This window comes from Rutilus rutilus (genome assembly GCF_951802725.1).
Source record: "Rutilus rutilus genome assembly, chromosome: 9".
NCBI classification, from domain to species: domain Eukaryota; kingdom Metazoa; phylum Chordata; class Actinopteri; order Cypriniformes; family Leuciscidae; genus Rutilus; species Rutilus rutilus.
In genome coordinates, this window is record NC_140223.1 from 21,309,272 (window position 1) to 21,330,820 (window position 21,549).

General features: G+C 38.3%; 1 protein-coding gene across 5 annotated transcripts in view; it reads right to left on the minus strand.

The window, feature by feature from the left end:
- pitpnm3 (PITPNM family member 3) overlaps positions 1-21,549 on the minus strand; it is an 89,397-nt gene that overhangs the window by 54,812 nt on the left and 13,036 nt on the right. For all 5 annotated transcript variants that reach the window (XM_084419499.1, XM_084419500.1, XM_084419496.1 and 2 more), the window contains exons 2-3: positions 14,855-14,950; positions 4,190-4,294 (exon numbers count right to left, since the gene is read on the minus strand). In XM_084419499.1, the coding sequence (XP_084275625.1) occupies positions 4,190-4,294; positions 14,855-14,950 (201 nt within the window). The remainder of the gene's footprint in view (positions 1-4,189; positions 4,295-14,854; positions 14,951-21,549) is intronic.

Here is a 21,549-nt window from a genome sequence, read left to right on the forward strand (position 1 = left end):
AAATGTATATTAATTAATAATCCAATTTTAATTACATTAAACTGCAACAATTAAAATATGAATGAAATACAAGTTTACTTATAATCAACATTTCTCAGGCCTCCTTTCACTGTGCTCTTTGCAATGCATTCTGGAATTGTCTTCTCCGTGAAGTTTAAATGTAATGCTGTCTAAGAATGTGACAATTTTCACGAATAGAGTGAAATGTTGCCTACGTAGAAAGGTTAGCCAAATGTCAAATGTTCTGACAGGTTATTGTAATATTTGAAGGATGGATGATATACAGGCTGGAACCTACGGCTGTCAATCAAGTGTTTCAGTATTGTACACGGATCAATCAAGAAACCCGCTATTTTACTCCACGACAGCATCACTGAGATCAAGCTGGCTGGAATCTGGATAGGAGGACCCCCCGCTAGCTGCATCTGAAAGAAGATTCAGCACTGTTTTCTAATTACCATCAGTCATCAGGCACATCAGGTAGAAAGCCCCCTATTTGACAGGCTAATTAATCTGAATTGTATCCATAGTTGTCAGGGTACCTCCAACACTTAATCCTTTCAATAAAGTGTCTCAACTGTAATGGACTATGGGGAAATAACTGGGATTCAATATAATTAACGCTAAGTTTAGAAACAGAAAATTCCCACTTGATAAAGAGATTCATAAGGCTGAATGTTATAGTTAAATAATGTCAATGTTATTTTGATGAATCAATCTATCTATCTATCTACTATATATAATAGAATACCATTCAAAAGTTTGTGGCCAAAAATATATTTTTTTATAGAATTTAATACTTTTATTCAGCAAGAATGCATTAAATTAATCAAAAATTACAGTTAAGACATTAATAACGCTACAAAATATTTCAATCTAATCAAATAAATACTGTTCTTTTGAACTTTCATCAAAAACAATTTCACAAAACATGTTTAGCAGTATTACCATTTTAACTGTGATGATAAGAAATGTTTTTTGTCTCAGTATGAAGTAGTATGAATTTGATGTGAAAAATATTATATAATTAGAAGTGTGAACCAGATTCAAACAGTCATTGAAGCCAAAATTAAAAATATATTTCAGCTTCCTCTAACTAAATATATTTGTACAATTTCATCCTACATTTTAATACAATCTCAATGTTTATATTTACCTAAATATAATTTTACTATTTCCCCCACATAGATTTTTACTAAAACAACGAAAAAATAGATTTAATGGTGCATTTGAGTTCTTTGCAAAACTAGTCTAATGACATGATCTTTCAGAAAATGGCCAAATAAAACGCATAAAAAATCATTACAATATTGCTTAAAGTTGTACTGCCAACAAAACAGTCAAAAATATAGTGAATATTATTCGAATATTATTCGAAATTTCACTCAGCTCTAGTATGCATTAGTTTAGTACTAAGACCAACACAATTCAGATTATACAGGAATTAAAGAAAATTCAACAGACTGAGCATTAACAAAGTTATTCTAATATCCTGAAGGCCTGAACCTGCATTTAAAATATATATTATATTTTTCGGCATAATGAATGCATTTCTTTTAGAAGTCATAGTCATTAATCACAGCACATGGTCTTGAGAGGAGAATTTATGCACGATGAGCAATTTCACTAAAGGGACCGCCTAAAGCTAACATCACTTTCATCTTGCAGGAAGAAGCATTTTGGTACAAGGCACTTGAAAACTAAGCTGAAAGGGGCTCAACGTCCCTTTGGCGGGGTCAACGCCTGTCTCTCACTTAGCTAATTTATCGCTCTGCTGCATCAGCTCAAGTCTCCATCCACCTGAGTGCCATCCAATAGACCAATCATATTTCACACAGGAGGAAAACAGAAATGTGAGAAAAGGTCACTTGAATTATTGAGGCAAAGAGGGTGAATTATCTTGACGCACAATCTGAGGTAAAACCGCATTTTCCATAACCAGTACCAAAAATATGTGGAATACAACAAACAGCTCAGAGAACTCAATAATATATGGGAATGTCATGTTTTTTATGGAAATTGGCATCTGGATGTGTGTGAGGGCTTTTTATACGGTGGCTTTACATCACTGGTATCACTCAATATGGGCAAGTAAATCGATATGTAATTGCTGTGTAATTGCATGCCACAGGCAATACATCACCAGAGAGAGAAATATTTTATACATAAATTCGATTTAGACATATCAGCTACTTCACAAGCAATCCCAGCAGAAATGTACACTATCCTCCTTCCATGTTACACTGAACAACGGTAAATGCTAGCAGAGCTTTCAGAAACTAAATATAACGCAAGCAAAACTGAATACATCTCAGCAGTATTAGCGTGAAGCTAAGAGTCTCTAAGTTTCACGTGTATGGACCTTTACACAAACACGAGAAGCCTGAAAGAGAATTCTGAGAAAGCGAAGTATTCCGATGTTTACTTCGCTAATGACTCATGCTAGCTAACTCTTATTATTACAAGAATAGACCAGATAAGAACAAAGAGTCAGAAAAATCAATGGAGACAGCTGAGACATGATGCTGCTTAATAAAGCCTGACGTCTGTTTCCTCTGTTTTCATGGTGAAATGAAAAATTACAGATTTGTTTGGCAAGCAGCTGTTGAACAATTTTTTTGACATGGGTGGTTAATGTAGAACATAATGAGATGTGTTATAAAATGCCATTTCAGATTACAGTCTCCTTTGTTTTCGAGGATATGAGCTAGTGATGTGCATTTGGGTCATTTTGACTGCTAGAGGACTCGGGGTGAGGTTGATGGGTCGCTAGACTATGTTCAAATGTGTCAGACTTTGTCTTTGGTCATTGCTTCATGTCTCGCTGTATTTTTGTCAATGTCTCACACCATGAACGATGCATTTTCAAATATGTCAAGTTAAAAATTGTTTTAGGTATTATTCAGATGTTTATTCGCCCTGCTTTCATTTTCACTGACCCCACCACAAATATGATACAGATACTTTTAGCAAGTAGTATTTTTATAGTATTTTTTCTTTAAAGTGACAGTGCACCCAAAAATGAAAATTCTATCATCATTTACTGACCCCTATGCTGCTCCAAACATGTATAACTTACTTTATTTCTTCCACTCATAATTTGTCTTATTTTTTGTTTTGTTTTTAAGTTTGTTTTTAAGTCATTACAGCAGAGTTACCATATATATTGGGGGCCCTTCGAATGTTGATTTTGACAAGAGGGGGCTTTCTTTACCCAAATAAATACCCTAAATACTTATGCAGGAATCTATGGTATATGATGCTAAACATTTATGATTTTATACCACATGTAATTGATACTTTCTAGTAGGGTTGGGTATCCATTGGTTTCCTGAATCAACTTTGATTCACTAGCTTTTGATTCAAATTCATATGAAAGAAATCCTCACAGCTAATGGTGCAAATATACAGGGCAGTGTTTCAAAACATACAGTAACTCATAATTTTGAACAATTTATTAAAAGAACCGACTCACAAGATTCATTTGTTTTGAGAATTGGCTACATTAGCTGTGGCGTATACTTTTTGTAGCCACAAAAATCGACGGGTTATTAAAAGTCGTTTATTCATGAATCTGACTATGCTAGTCAAGTCTAGTTTGTTTTTCTTGCATGCAGCCCGCAAGGACACCACAATAGAAAAGACATTTGTTTTTGCATCATATTCAATATAATGAACATATAATGGACATTAAAAGTATTACCAACGCAACTCAAAATGGAGTTGAGTGAGTTGTCATGCTTCCACTAAAAATAGAGTAAGGAGTAAAAGAGTATAAACAATCCTGGGATTTTAATAATCATTAACGGAGCTAATTTAAATGATGATTATTCAGAAAATCTGTCGTAACTTGTAATTTCATCTGTGTAAACCAGCTAGACAATGTTACCTCTGTGCTATATTTAAATCAGCAGATTGTGCAACAACAATCCTAAATCCATCACAGAAATCCAAATGTTTCAGTTTAAAGCACAAAAACACATGCACCAACAAACATAAAATGTAGATCACTGCAATTTTCATTATTTGGTCCAAAACTCATATTAGATCCATGCCATCAGTATCCACGTGCACTCAGCAGTCCATGTAAACAACCTTTTACTATCGCAAAACATTTGTAGTATCTTCATGTATCATATTCATACGATTTCTGATTGTAAGCATAACATTTACATTTATGAGCTCTTACCCTGCGTCTGGTCAATGTGGCCCAGGGTTTCGATCTGTTCAACCAGATCATTAGAGTTCCACTGACTCATCCCCAAAAGCATGGCCGTCTTCCCCTCCAGCACCTCTGAAAGACATCACACACAAACATACACTCAGTGAGATTGGAATTTGTTCAGGATGAGACAATAATTTAGCTCATCATCAAGATAATACAGATAATGTTATGTTCATTTCAGCTCTGAAAAATCACATGGAATGCAGCAGTACATCAAAGACTATTAGGATTCATCGAATTATCTTTGAATACAGCTCAAGCCATAAAGTGATGTCCGACTAATGAGCAGAGAGTGAGAGATCAGCCACTCCGCTGGTCCTTGTGAGACAGCCCGAGTGTTTGATGGAGGACTCGGCTGCGCGCATCACAGCGTGTGACAGTGAGCTGCAAGCCCAGGGCCGTGTCGGATCTCTTCGGGCGATATTTCAGTGTGGAAGAGAGGTTGTGACAGGCCTCCGTTAGGCCTGCTCGTCTGCATCACCCACTTGAGCCGATCGGTCGCCGTTTGTCGCGTTCTATTTGCCAGACTGTCAATTGAACTGTTTTTTGACTTGGTTCACACAAGGGTAGACAAAGAAACATGTGCATGCTCACAGAAACAATACGAGGGAAGCTCAGAGTTGAGAGACGAAGGGTTTTAAATCATAATCCAAATACTGGCAGTTACTGAGTCGTGTCAAATGGAACGGCGCTTAGAGAGAGCAGGAAGAACATAGATCTTCTGAAATGTGAAATGTGCTTAGCACAAAGAAGAGCAACGACAGCAGCTCGGCTCCTGAAGGAGAGCATTTCAGTAAATAAAAGAAACAAACTGCTAACGCACAAGGGTCTGTCGGCGAGGCTCACTGCGAAAGGATGACAGCAAAAAGTGGGAGTTAAAAGGAGAAAAAGAGAGAAACCGAACAATGTAAAAATGTTGGAACATGCTTTGAGTGGATGAGCTAGCAGAAGAATTCATTTGAAAGTTTTCAGTGTAATCCGCACATTATGAAAAACACTCTGTATACTTGTTCATATGGAAGTCAGGAATATCCAAAGCTAAATATTTTTTATTTTTATGACCGACTAGGGATTGCCTAAACAAGGGTTTGAATACAATTTGAGGAATAGTTTGTAAGAGCACAATTATAAGCATAATGAGGCTGTAAAAGCAGTAGCAATGCCTCGCTTATAATAAACCCATCCAACGTATCTGCACTGGGTGCATAATGATGTTTTATGGTATTGAATCGTCTATTGTTGCGAGTTACATCGCAATGCTTCGTTGGCTTTAAAGTGTTCATGACCCGTTTAATCTTTGAAGGTCTAAATGCAGAGTAATTTGGCTTGCACTCCTGTACCAATAGGGATGCACCAATTCCGATATTTAGCATTGCTATTGGCTTCGGTAAAACTATCTCTAAGATGATTCAATGCTCCCATTATTATACTCAAGTCTGTGGATTTGCATAAAAAGGCTTTATCTTGCCAGAGTTTACTGCTGAAGGATGTGATATTCACTACCCCAGGTATCTGTTAGATCACAACACTGGAGTAGTGAGGACCATGAATTGGCATGGAATTTAACTGGAATTCAAATATGAAGAAATAAGACTCAATAAACCTCTGAACAAACATACAGTGATACATAATATCTCTTCTTTTTGTGCCCGCTGCACGCTGTGATGTTTCTTTAAGCATTATTAACATATTTAGCTCTACACTTACATTCACTTTTAAAACATTTTCCTCAATAAATGTTTTTTGCTAAATGTTTAGATTTTCTAAACTTACTTTAGTTTATAATATTTTGTCCCAGATTATGATTACATTTCTTTTGTACTCATTTGTTGCTTTTTTCTAATTAGTTCCTCTAAGTAGTCAGTATTTAGCAGAGATGTCACTAGAAATTAATGAATAGATAAGAGACTAAGTCTCTCTCTCTCTCTCTCTCTCTCTCTCTCTCTCTCTCTCTATATATATATATATATATATATACACATATATAAATATCTTAAATTAGTTGACCTTATAATCAAACTTCCTGTCCCATCCCTAATGATAGTGAATGAAAAATTCCCTGAACAATGGCGGAGCAGTTTTCCTTTTTTATCTTCCTTGAGTGAGAAACTCAAAATACTTTCACAAAAAAAGTGCATGAAACAGTTATTGATTGGAGTAAAAAATAAAAGAAAAGCAACAAGGTGAAGAAACAAGTTTATTAAAAGAGATTTTTTTTTAAAGCTACACTGTGTAATTTTTTAAGTTGATTCTTAGCAAAAAACACTTTGTTCTTTCAAAATGATATGTGCTCATTAATGTGTAATTACTTCTACCAACTAATCAAGTATTCTCGTAAGCGTAGAATCTGCCATTTAGAATAGATACGAGCGAGTCGCTCGAATGGCGGCAGCCATGTTGCGCCTCCATCTTGAAAATACATTAGCCAAAGAGGGACATACCTGGAAATTCAAGCTTCGCCTTTCGCGTTTTTACACTCAGTGGCACCGTGATTTCACCGTTATTTGAAATAATACGGCCACTAGAGGGGGAACGGTTCGGTTCATACCTCGGTTCAGACATCACGGTTCGGTACGAGTTCGGTACAATGGAGGGAAAAGCAAAACAAAAATGCAGAAGGCTTGTGCATGTCTCAGGCTGTAACACCAAAGGAAAATAAATTACTTAAGCCTTGTATTTTTTAAATAAGTTTTATTAATAAAGTAAAGGCATAGAACCAGTTTATTTGTAGTGCACTGACAATAGTTTTATATAATTAATGGAAAGTAATATTCAGTTGGTAGTCATAAACAATTTCACCGCTAGATGGGAGAAAATCCTACACAGTGTAGCTTTAAATAATAAAATGAGAGATCTGAAACTGAATTTCATAGAATCCTAAAAATGGCTGGAGGTAATGAGTCCATGGAGGCACAGAGTTTATCCATTAACATTCTTCAACTCATCTTTACTCTTAAATAGAGCGGGCATACAGACAGAGATTAGAGTCAAAAGACCTGTCCATGTGGGCTGAAAGAATACCTTCGGCATATGAACCAAATTTGCAACACAAACTTACCAGGACCATATTTTCTTTTTCAACGTTCCTAGATTTATGTGCAAGATCAAGTTGTTTTACACCCAACCCATGTGACTTTCTTTCTTCCGTGGAACACAAAATAACAGCCTCAGTCCCAATTCACTTTCACGGTATGGAAAAAGGTGTAAAACTATAGTCAGCTTCATTAAAAGTCAAAAGTAGGAAAACCAGCAGCATTTACTGTGTGCACAGATGTCATTTTGCGCTTATTTTGTTTGACTAATATTTTTTCCATGACTAGAATATGACCGTAGATGCCTGTGACTGTGTAGAGACAAAGAACATAAGACTGCGTTGTCTGTCTGACACAGTTTCAGGAAAAAAGGCTTTTCATGGAAAATCTTCCAAATGAAGGCCCATATTTGGTTATGAAAATCACATGTCTTGACCTTCTTAACACAGAGTTGAAACACTGGGATTTAAAGCTTCAACACAAACACTAAGAAGAAATGGATTGGACATGTTTTTGTATGTCACAATTTAACATTTAAAAGACAATTACTGTAGGCTATATACATTTAAATTGCTTAGATGACTTATGATATTCATACAATCTGTTTATGCAAATCATGCAACTAGACTAATGCTAAGATGCTATTTTCAAAGAAACAGGGTCTTTATATTAAAAATCGAAGGCAACAATATTTAAGAGATGCATTTTAATCTAACAGAAGTTATAAATAGCCTACTTCCTAGTTGATTTGTCAGTGCAGATGAATCTTGTGTGCGAAGGGCCCAGGGCTACCCGACTGCAGAGAACAATCAATGCAACAGAAAAACACTTCAGCTCAAAAAGCAAAGCCAGGGTAGGTAATGCTAATCAATTGGCATTAAGAGTCACAATGAATGAGTGCGAATACATACAGCAATCTGTCTCCAGCTCAAATTTACACCGTATTAAATGAGGGTCCGATCTTATTTCAGGTTGTACAAATGGGTTCTGTTTAGGCACACTCTGACTCAAATCTCATTACTCAAATGCACACACTCACTCCAATAACAGACCTGAATTAACCTCCTTAGACATTTGCCAACATGTCAGTTAAAAATGATCTTAAATGCCCTCATTTATAATCAAGGGCCTTATTCTTAAAGACCCCATGACATCACTTAACAAGCACAGTTTGTGTTGTGTTGACGTATTTCCTATTAAAACATGAAGTTTGGTCACACCAAAATATAGCGCAGTACAGCTTAAGGCGACCAGAGTTCGAGTATTTGTAGTAGTTGTATATATATGTATGTGTGTGTGTGTGTGTGTGTATACACTCACCTAAAGGATTATTAGGAACACCTGTTCAATTTCTCATTAATGCAATTATCTAATCAACCAATCACATGGCAGTTGCTTCAATGCATTTAGGGGTGTGGTCCTGGTCAAGACAATCTCCTGAACTCCAAACTGAATGTCAGAATGGGGAAAGAAAGGTGATTTAAGCAATTTTGAGCGTGGCATGGTTGTTGGTGCCAGACGGGCCGGTCTGAGTATTTCACAATCTGCTCAGTTACTGGGATTTTCACGCACAACCATTTCTAGGGTTTACAAAGAATGGTGTGAAAAGGGAAAAACATCCAGTATGCGGCAGTCCTGTGGGTGAAAATGCCTTGTTGATGCTAGAGGTCAGAGGAGAATGGGCCGACTGATTCAAGCTGATAGAAGAGCAACTTTGACTGAAATAACTACTCGTTACAACCGAGGTATGCAGCATAGCATTTGTGAAGCCACAACACGCACAACCTTGAGGCGGATGGGCTACAACAGCAGAAGACCCCACCGGGTACCACTCATCTCCACTACAAATAGGAAAAAGAGGCTACAATTTGCACGAGCTCACCAAAATTGGACAGTTGAAGACTGGAAAAATGTTGCCTGGTCTGATGAGTCTCGATTTCTATTGAGACATTCAGATGGTAGAGTCAGAATTTGGCATAAACAGAATGAGAACATGGATCCATCATGCCTTGTTACCACTATGCAGGCTGGTGGTGGTGGTGTAATGGTGTGGGGGATGTTTTCTTGGCACACTTTAGGCCCCTTAGTGCCAATTGGGCATCGTTTAAATGCCACGGCCTACCTGAGCATTGTTTCTGACCATGTCCATCCCTTTATGACCACCATGTGCCCATCCTCTGATGGCTACTTCCAGCAGGATAATGCACCATGTCACAAAGCTCGAATCATTTCAAATTTGTTTCTTGAACATGACAATGAGTTCACTGTACTAAAATGGCCCCCACAGTCACCAGATCTCAACCCAATAGAGCATCTTTGGGATGTGGTGGAACGGGAGCTTCGTGCCCTGGATGTGCATCCCACAAATCTCCATCAACTGCAAGATGCTATCCTATCAATATGGGCCAACATTTCTAAAGAATGCTTTCAGCACCTTGTTGAATCAATGCCACGTAGAATTAAGGCAGTTCTGAAGGCGAAAGGGGTTCAAACACAGTATTAGTATGGTGTTCCTAATAATCCTTTAGGTGAGTGTATTTACATATATACTGTATATATAGTTATATAAACAGTGTGTGTGTGTGTGTGTGTGTGTGTGTGTGTGTGTGTGTGTGTGTGTGTGTGTGTGTGTGTGTGTGTGTGTGTGTACATATACTGTACATATATACTGTGTGTGTGTGTGTATTCATTCAGTAGGATTTTTAGAATTTTTAAACCAAAAAAATGTGTCTTATGCTTATCAAGGCTGCATTTTTTTTATTATAAATACAATAAAATCAGTAAGAGAGTGAAATAATAATAAAAGTATTTTTGTACTTTATTCCTGTAATGGCAAAGAATAAATACAGAAAAATCGCATCCCTATATCCACTAGAGAGACACTCCATGATGCGGCTTAAAGGAGATCAACCCAGCGGATATGAGAGGCATGAATAGGGTAAGTGAGTGAGAGTCTGACACGCGTGAAAGGGGCTCAAGTGTCATAGAGGTGAAGGCAGGCTGACAAAGCTGGAACCGTGATGAGCCTCAATTTCTCTGCTGCTCATATCATCTGTAGCACACTGTAGACAGGGGTCAATCTCACAGGTCAGAGAAAAGGAGTCAACAACAGTCAGTCACAGAAAGTATCTACACAGACCCACAGAAACACACGACACAACCTCTGTGATTTCACAAAGACACCTTTGCGGTGTCACTCACACAAAAAGCAATTAAGTTTGCACTCCAAGTCTGGGCCAAAACACTTGACTGTGGCTCTCCTGACAAGAAAGATTGCTAAACAAACACTCAGCCACAAGAAAACAACATTTAAGTGTGCATATTTCTTTTGTCATTTCTGAAAGAGTTCTCACAGGTCAAAACAAGTCTGAAAATGACACTCAGTGGAGACAATTATCTGCAATGCTTTGAATCATGAAACTGACACTAATTCTTTAGAAAACAATATTTTCTAAGAGCAGAAACAATCTCAGCATTAGAGAAGCACTATAAAACTATAAAACTGCATGCTAAGTTTCACGCTAATTGCTTTGGATGGCCCTTCCCAGAGTGGATTCTCATTGGTCCAATTACACTACTGTTTAAACTACCGGTCGGTAAGAAGTCTCTTATGCTTACTGAGGCTGCATTTATTTAATCAAAAATACAGTAAAAACTGTATTGTGAAATATTAATATAATTTAAAATAACCCTTTGCCATTTTATAATGCAATTTATTCCTGTGATGGCAAAGTTGAGTTTTCAGCATCATTACTCCAATCTTCAGTGTCACATGATCCTTCACAAATCATTCTAATATGCTTATTTGGTGCTCATGAAAGATTTAACATTATGATCCATGTTGAAAACTTTTTGGGATTCTTTTATAAATAAAAACAAGAAATAGAAATCTTTTGTACTGTAACAATGTAAAAATCTTCACTGTCACTTTCGATCAACTTAATGTGTCCTTGCAGAAAAAAAGTAATAATTTCTTGCAACTTCCAGACATGTATTTCAAAATTGAATAAAAATGTACCCATCCATCACACTAAGAGAAAGTAAACAAAAATATTTTTTTCTATAATTATATCTAAATCTTTTCTGATACACAAAGTGAGGATTTAAATTGATTTAGTAATATAAGAATGCTTTGTATACTGTTGGTCCCTCTGTGCCACCAGCCTCGGTTATTCCCTATAATGCAACGTGACAGCGTTGAGAATACATTTCTTCAAAGTCCCTTTAGGGAAAGTCATTTCAGTCAGCAGTCATCTTCATGTACCCAGGCAGTTATTTTTGTATGTGGGCAATAATGCCACTACAGTGTTTAGAGCAAACAAACTCTCACATGATCATTTAAGAGTAATGCTAATGTTTCATGCTAACTCTTCTCTAAGTCCAAACAAATTACTATAGCAAGAAAACCCTTTACATCAATCAAGCTCATATATATACTACTGTTCAAAAGTTTGGGGTTGGTAAGGTTTTTATTTTATTTAAAAAGGCTGCATTTAGTTGATCAAAAAACAAAAAACAACAGTAAAAACAGTAATATTGTAAAATATTATTTAAAGTACCTGTTTTCTATATTAGGGCCAGATTTACTAACAGATTGCGCCAGCGCAAACCCTATTGCATATGCATTTGTAGTTTCCCTTTCAGACGCAAAATTTATGGGAGGAGAGTTTTTAAATGAATCACGCAATGTGAATTAGGTTTAGGTTTGCGCTGGTCAATTTACTGGTATTAACGCCATTATTTACCACCCAAAAAAAGCATGTCTTAAACCAGATGTTAATTTGCAGTTATTTTTGTATGTGGGCAATAATGTCACTACAGTGTTTAGAGTAAACAAATCCTCACATGATTATTTAAGAGTAATGCTAATGTTTCATGCTAACTCTTCTCTAAGTCCAGACAAATTACTATAGTAAGAAAACCCTTTACATCGATCAAGCTCATATATATACTACTGTTCAAAAGTTTGGGGTTGGTATGTTTTTTAGTTTTTTTTTTAAAAGCTGCAAGAGATTGTGTTGGTATTTTGGAAATGATCCGCCTGCTTCTGCGTTCTTTAATTTGTGCGTCGTCAGTAATCACGCGCAGAACTTTTCACTCTCATCGACGCTTTTTAGAATTGCGCTCTTACGCTAATTTGCCCTGTTTGGCTTGTCCTGTGAATCTGAATTTTCAGCATGATTACTCCAGTCTTCAGTGTCACATGATCCTTCAGAAATCATTCTAATATGCTGATTTGGTGCTCAAGAAACATTTATTATTATTATCAAAAGCTGCTTTTCCACCGGCGGGCCAAACCATTACTTAACCGTTCCATTCCGTGCCGACGGGTATGGTTTCATTTCCCGCTGTGGGGGTGATAACACAGCTCTTTGGAATGTAATACATATCATATGTCTCAGTCCTTGCCCAGTAATACAAGAGTTAAAAGATTTATGAGATGTAAATAGCGACCACGTTATAGTGAATAATTTTATTATTAACTTGTGTTTACTTCACTCGTAGCCAGACAACAGACAAGTGACCAATCCTGAGTGGCGATGTAACTAGTTAGCCAACCGTGCTGAGAATTCTGGGCTGAGAACGGTTTGTAATCGTGTTGTGCCGAACCAACCTCGAATGGAAATATAACTGCAACCGTTCCTTACAGTTCTTACAACTGTTCAGCCCGATGGTGGAAAAGCAGTTGAAGGTGAAAACAGTTGTGCTGTTACATATTTTTTGATGAATAGAAATTTGAAATAGAAATCTTTTGTAACATTAAAATGTCTTTACTGTCACTTTTGATCAATTTAATGCATTCTTGCAGAATGAATTTCTTTGCAAAAAAAAATACTGACCCTAAACTTTTTAACAGTAGTGTATATAACACAAATGCCGTTTGTCAGACAAAAATATAATAACAAAAACAGCCAAAAACATATTAAGGAGCTATTTTGCATGTTTCCCAATCCATGCCACTGTAACATCTGGACTTTAATTGAGGTTCTGTGCGGTGTAGCAAAGCCGGGGGCTCATTAAGAATGAATGAGAAATGGTGTCTCATGAAAGACAGATGTGGAAACATGCAGGTTACCAATTGCATTATACACTGCTTCAACCCATTCTTTAACAAATGTTTTACTAATGTGTAGGAGACAGACACAACAGCTCATATAGACAATGTGAATGAATTATAGCGCTAAATAAAGCTACAATCAAAGTAACTAATTTGGAGATGCGACTCAAGAGACAATGTGATCTTGTTTGCATCTCTAATGGAGAATCACCCATTTTGTTCACTTTTCTTCACTTATAGATATGTATTTGTAGATGCCACATTTGACCCCTTCACTCACAGCTTCAGAGATTTAAATTCCCAAAGAATTGGGATAATCTGTTACAGGTGGGAATGTGTTGGTTTGTGTTTTTATATGTATTAACTCACTATAACAGGTTTTTAAACTATGGTAACTTTTTAATGTTGTGTTAGCCAACGCCTTCGTCTTGTTGTATTGTGTTAGTTTAGCAAATCATCTGCTGAAGTCCATTGCAGATATAAATAATCATCCATACGTCTAACTACAGTTGCAGACACAAAGTCTAATCGATCTTAAGCGTTCACGGACCAGCTTTGACCATTCCAATATGGCGGATGACATGCGTATCGTGGCCCTTAGAAACAGCCGCTAATAAGGATTCTATGTAAATACATCTATGTCTTCACTGACCAAATGTGGCTGCTCTAGAACTCGACTGCTACAGATTTGAAATGCACACAGTATTGTGCAATAAACTAGCAGGAAACTCCCTGTATCTATTAATCTGCTTATTTACATGCTCCATTCGATGTTGACCCTATTTATTTGCTTAATACACGTTCCTCAACATAATATGTATTCCAAAGAAAAACATCCTGCTATACATTTGTTTTGTTAAACATCCAGTATGGAAATAAGTCACAAAAGGAAATAAAATGGGTAGCAGTGGGTTGCTTGAGTATGAAACATATCCTCAGGTTGCTGTCCCTGGACGGTAAGTTGCTTTGGATATAAGAGTCAGCTAAATGTACATTTTGGAAAAAGAAAATGGAGGTGCAATGCTGACAAAAGCAAATTGAAGCCCAGTCCATTTAGATAGAGGATTTTGTTTAATCATGGCATTTTGCTGAAGACGCAAATCTTGAGCTATTTATTGTATGGGCCTCGACTGGCTCGCTGGTTGCAGGGACACTTATGAGCTGACAAGCAGGTTTTTTTCCAGTTTTCATCATTCTGATTATAAAAGCTTGTTATTTGGACCCCATTACAAACAAAAGTATGCTAATGTTATATCAAGGATTGGTACGTGCTAATTTGGAGGACACACTACGCTGTTCAACCATGTCACATCAGTTTAGCATTTGTGTTCAGAATGAAAAAGGCCTACAAATCTACTTTATACAAATTTACAGCTGTTTTAGTGCATACTTAAGATGAATACATCCAAAATGTGAGGAGATACCTGTAATAGACAGAATATTTGATGGACATAAAAAAGAGAATGAGAGTAGGGCACAGATGCTGATGAGCTGAAGCCATCAGGTTATTACAAAGGGTAGAAAATAAGTGACACTTACCTCGAGCATCAAAAAACTCATCATCCGAGCTGTCAACAGATTCCTGGGCGATGTTCTGCATGCGCCAGTGAGAAGCGCTGTGCTTGCGTAGGGTCGCTAAGGGGAGAGAACATGAAAAAGATACGATCAAACCAAAGGTCACAAGTTCTGCATGCAATTACTGAGCATTGTGTGACTAAATAATTAGACATGCATAATGATAGTGTTATTTAATATTACGAAGTGAAGACGTCCAAAGGAATGGAGCGGTCGGGAATTAATTGAATGTATGACTGGCTAACGTGAAAATCAAAGTGTAAAATTTGAGATGCAGGGAATCTAAATGGGAGTGCAGAACATGCTTAAGACGACTTGTCAAAAGGTTGTTTCTAACTATCTTAAAAACCTCTTTATCTAAAAGTTTATACTTAAATGCTTGAAATTAGTAAGACTAATATAAATTGTGTAAATATGTACATAAAATGTAATTTTATTTATTGTTTCATATTTTCAATAAATTAATAAACTTATACTTAATACTTTAATTTATTAACATATATACATATGTACGTGTGTGTTTATATATATATATATATATATATATATATATATATATATATATATATATATATATATATATATATATATATACATACAGACCCTTTCCAAAAAATTAGAATATCATGGAAAAGTTTATTTATTTCCATAATTCCATTCAAAACGTTAAACTTCCATAGATTATAGATTCAGGGCCCACAACTTAAACGATTTCAAGTATTTAGTTGTTTATTTGTACATAATTTGGGCTTCCAGCTCATAAAACCCACGAAAACAGGATTTCAAAAAATTTGAATATTACATGAAATCACACAGTAATTACACAGTGATACCATGGTCATTGAACCAGGTTTTGGTTATTTTGGCAGTGTGGGCAGGTGCAAATCCTGCTGGAAAATGAAGTCAGCATCTCCATAAAGCTTGTCTGCTGAAGGAAGCATGAAAATGTCCTGGTAGACGGCTGCGTTGAGTGGACAGCACAGTGGACCAACACCAGCCGATGACATGGCTTCCCAAACCAACACAGACTGTGGAAACTTCACACTGGACTTCAAGCATCTTGGATTGTGTGCCTCTCCATTCTTCCTCCAGACTCTGGGACCTTGGTTTCCAAATGAGATGCAAAATTTGCTCTCATCAGAAAAGAGGACTTTGGTCCACTGTGCTTTATTAAATCCAGAGTCAACACAGCCATCTACCAGGACATTTTCAGAGCGCTTCATGCTTCCTTCATTTTCCAGCAGGATTTGCACCTGCTCACACTGCCAAAATAACCAAAACCTGGTTCAATGACCATGGTATCACTGTGTAATTACTGTGTGATTTCATGTAATTTTCAAAAAAAATTAAATCCTGTTTTCGTGGGTTTTATGAGCTGGAAGCCCAAATTATGTACAAATAAACAACTAAATACTTGAAATCGTTTAAGTTGTGGGGCCTGAATCTATAATCTATTAAAGTTTAACGTTTTGAATGGAATTATGGAAATAAATAAACTTTTCCATGATATGCCAATTTTTTGGAAAGGGTCTGTATATATATTAGATAAAAATATACAATAAAATAAAAATTCATTTGTGTTGGAGAGGACATAGTTTCGATGACTAAAATGTGGCAATTAGTATTACAATGATTATAGACAAAGAATGATAGGCATTATGCTGTTGAAAAGCATCTCATCCCTGATCTTCAAAATCTTTAGATACAAAAACTCTTTCTAGAAAATTCATCCATTCGATGGCTGAAGACATACACTAGTACTTGTCAACTCTGTGTTATGTTGGTATGTGATATGACTTCTTTTTGTTGCTATTAAGATGACATAACGAAGCAAATGGCAAATATCTGAATTATATTCTCTCTTAAACACAAGATGATTCTAACAAGCAGTTATGACAGCAACTATATTTCCCAACTCATTAGTACAGACAGCATAAAAATGTATCTTCAACAAATTATTTCCAACTAATGACGTGCTCACAAAGCATAGTCACAATAATCTGGGCCTTTTGGAACAACACGTTCTAATAATCATTGGAGCCCTGGGCTGCTTAAATCTAAAGTTAATAACTTTCTAATCCAATGACAGATAAAGGCAATAATGCAAATTACAAATCAGTGTAAGTCAAACGAAAGTTATCCTCTCCAAATCATATTAAGTGGGCCATGATTTAATAATTATAGATCTGCGTCATTGTGAGAGAACATATAGCGATGGGGATTTTTGATGCTTTATAGCTCAGCAAATTGCCTCTTTACTCAAAGAATTAAAACATTTTGTATTATAAGTAATGTAAATCCAGTAATTCACCCAGCAAGGCTTAGCAAGATCACTGCTGCATTCATATGGCTTAAAATCAAAGACACTGAAACAAACACAACAAATAAAACCAACTGTAATCACTGAGAGAATTTCATTTATAGTGATTCTGTTAGCAGATAAGCATTACAAATATAGAGAAATATACAAGCACAAGAGATTAATAATGGAGAACTATTATCAGCAGGGCAACAGTAAATGATTTTGCCAATTTGGTTGGCATTACTCAAAAAGTGTCACTTAAGCTGTCAAGTTTTCTTCCCCCAGCTGTCTTGTGTCTGGACCTCCACATGATCCAGCTCAACAATAGCGTATCCCCTTCCATTACTGGTGCTCGGTGTAGCGCCAATGTTTTCATTCTCTTCCTGTGACTGCTGAACCCCACATCATCATGCAGGAATTAATGAGCTTTTCATCTCTCCCACAAAGCCAGAAGGTCAAAAGTTGTGCACTATTAACACACACAACGCATTTGACAGCAGCATCAACAGCAATCAGCTTTTTCATTCCTGGGGCCTTTGTCTGGACATACTGAGACCGTATCACCTTCCAAATCCCACCAGACAATGTCTATAGATAACAAATTGCCAAGTATTTACTTCATGTTTTTTTTATCATTTAAAACCAAACATTTTTGTTCAAACAAATAGTTTCTTATCTAAAATGCAATAACATTTTAAAATATGATGTCCAAATTAAGTGTCCACATTCTTGATCCAACTACATATATAAGATTTATAATATCTCATTAAGATTTAAGATGAAAGAGATTATACATTCAATAACTGGCCTAAAATTCCGCTTTGCAATCATACAGTAACCGTATAAATACTGAACTAATTATCTAACATAAGTTATGGTTAATCGTAGAGTGAACAAACATTTTCTTTTAAATACTTTGATGGAGATTAAATGCTTTTTCCATTGGGACGCTTGGAAAACAGATTTACAGAGGAGATAAAGAGGTGAAGATTAGTTTTGAATGAGGGAGTCCAGTGAGGGCTGTCTTCAGAGACGGCAGGGTGGATATAACCTCAGCTCCTGCACTAAAGCATCTCTAATTGAGTCTATTCAGCATTCCCATTTTCACATTTCTAATCACATTCGTCCATAATTCAACCTGGGATGAAAGGGAAAGGTTTACTTTTTTTTTTTGGCAAAGAAAAAACGCATTAAAAAACATGAATGTTTTCAACCAGTAACAGAGATGGTCATGGTTTCGCAAGCTATAATCAAAGTAATAATAAACCACTGCATAGCTGAACCGAGATGAATTTCATTACATGAAATTTCATAACAGTGGCATCGTCTTCAGTCTAGCAAGTCATGCAGGTGATGCCTTTGCACTAAAACAGCAACACAATAAATCTGGCTGAGAAGAGGATATACTTCAGCCATGAAATTGGAATGGTCTCATGAATGATACATTTAAAGAAAACCAAATCTATACAATAACAAATAATTTGGCCAGCTTCCTCAAGTCAGGATATCATGTGCGCTTTTCTGTTTAATTGCGTCATCAGACAAGGGAATTAAATTAAATTGAATGCATGCTGAAAAAGCCTTCCTTTAAAAACTTAAAAAATTGAGTTTAAACTAAAATTCAACTAAAATCTCTTAAGGAAAGATGGCTATGTGGTCTCATTTGTCTGAGGACAATTCATACTTTAACTTTACCTTCAGACATCTGCACTAGTAAACCAGAAGCGCTATTATTCAGGTAGCTAGCAATGTGGGTGTATGAATACCAAGATTTCTTATACAAGGAGTTTCTAACATTTATCAAACTGATACTGGTCCATTCAAGAATGAACACCACCACTGTGTGTTGCTTGGATGGAAACTTTCAACAGTTTTTTATGCTGTGAATTCGTTTGAAACTATTTTCATATGTGGAACAAAAACTGTCAATTTTGTGTCTAAAATGTAATTTACTCGACATTAACTTCTTGTTTATTGAACTGTTGTATAAAACCCATTCAAACCAACTTTTAAGTATGCATGCTCTATATAACCAATGTCTAATTTTAGAGTTTGTAATGAGTTCTGGGTTAAGGATCGTGATTAGGGTCGATATCTGGGTTGGAAGACAGCACAGTGCAAAATTGGCATTTTCTCCTGAGCACTCATGATACGGCTCACTGAGAGCCTCGCTCTAAATCAAAAACATAATAACTGCTAGATAGCAGCTGCTATCCTCAACCTCCCTTTTACACTTTTTCCCTCTTTCTCTCCTTCCCCTCTTCAGCCTCACCCTGTCACCCACGCACTCAAAAAGCTCCTCCACCATTTCTACTAATTTGCTCATCTGCCTCATGTTAAAGGAACACGCAGACTTTTTGGGACTTTAGCTTATTCACCGTATCCCCCAGAGTTTGATAATTCCATACAAACCCTTTTCATCTCCGTGCGTGCCGTAACTCTGTATGACGCACCCACCGCTAGCCTAGCTTAGCACAAAGACTGGAGGTAAATGGCTCCAGCTAGCATACTGCTCCCAATAAGAGACAAAATAACGCCAACATTTTTCTATTTACATGTTGTGATTTGTATAGTTACAGCGTGTACAAAATAACAATGTCACGTTAACTAAAGAAAACTAAGGGAGGACTCAAATGCAAAGGAAAAATGATATTTATTACAAAAGAAACACTAAGCACAAAACAAAACCCACGAGGGGGAAAACATAACTCAATACAAAACAACAACAACTTCAAAAACGAACATACCAAAAAGGGTCACGGGAGAACAGGAGACGTGTACAAGACAACGATCCGACACAGACTGCAAACACAAAGGAACTTATAAAAGGGACAAATCAGGCAGGTGATGAGGGAACAACAGGTGGGGCAAATGAAACCAATAATGAGATAACAAGGAGGGTGGGGTCAAAACAGAGACAGGAACACAAACACCACATGTGCTACACGAGATAGGACAGGCATGTGACATTACCCCCTCCTTAAGGAGCGGCTACCAGACGCTCCACTAGGGACGGGAGGGACAGACCAGGGAGGGACGGGAGGGACAGACCAGGGTGGGACGGGTGGGATGGGAGGGACAGACCAGGGTGAAACAGGGGGAACAGGAAGGACAGACCAGGGTGGGGCAGGGAAAATGGACAGTTCGGGAGGCCAGGGCAGAGACGACCCTTCAGGAGGCCAGGGAGGAGACGACCCTTCAGGAGGCCAGGGCACAGGAACAGACACCAGCTCAGGCACTGGAACAGACACCACCGGTTCAGGAACTGGAACAGACACCACCGGCTCAGGCACTGGAACAGACACCACCGGCTCAGGCACTGGAACAGACACCACCGGCTCAGGCACTGGAACAGACACCACCGGCTCAGGCACTGGAACAGACACCACCGGCTCAGGCACTGGAACAGACACCACCGGCTCAGGCACTGGAACAGACGACACCGGCTCAGGAACAGGAACAGACGACACCGGCTCAGGAACAGGAACAGACGACACCGGCTCAGGAACAGGAACAGACACCACCGGCTCAGGAACTGGAACAGACACCACCGGCTCAGGAACAGACACCACCGGCTCAGGAACCGACACCACCGGCTTGGCAGCGACCAACTTGTCTGAAGACACAGGTTCGGCGGCGGTCATCCTCTCCGAAGACACAGGCTCGACGGAAGTGACGTGAACAGGCTCGGCGGCGGCCATCTTGTCCGAAGACACAGGCTCGGCAGACGTGACGTGAACAGTCTCGGCGGCGGCCATCTTGTCCGAAGACACAGGCTCGGCAGACGTGACGTGAACGGTCTCGGCGGCGGCCATCTTGTCTGAAGACACAGGCTCGGCAGACGTAACGTGAACACTCTCGGCGGTGGCCATCTTCTCCGAAGACCCAGGCTCGGCAGGCGTGAGATGTGAACAGGCTCGGCGGCGGCCATCTTGTCCGAAGACACCGGCTCGGCGGCGGCCATCTTGTCCGGAGACACAGGCCCGGCAGACGTGACGTGAACAGTTTCTGGCTGGGCAGACGTGACGGATCGCTGGGGTGGTGCAGGCAGTGCGAGCAGCTCGGGTGGGGCCAGTAGAGCATGACGCCTGGGCGGCGCGGGCAGAGCAAGACGCCTGGGCGGCGCGGGCAGAGCAAGACGCCTGGGCGGTGCATCAGGGACGGCAGTCACCTCCGGGATGGTCTCCGTGTTAGGAGCCACCGGACTCGGGATCACCGGAACTGGGACCACCGGAACTGGGACCACCGGGATTGTCACGGAGGGAGTCTTCCTTCTCCTCCTCCGTTTCGGGACCACCGGAACTGGGGCCACCGGAACTGGGACCACTGGACTCGGGACCACCGGAACTGGGACCAC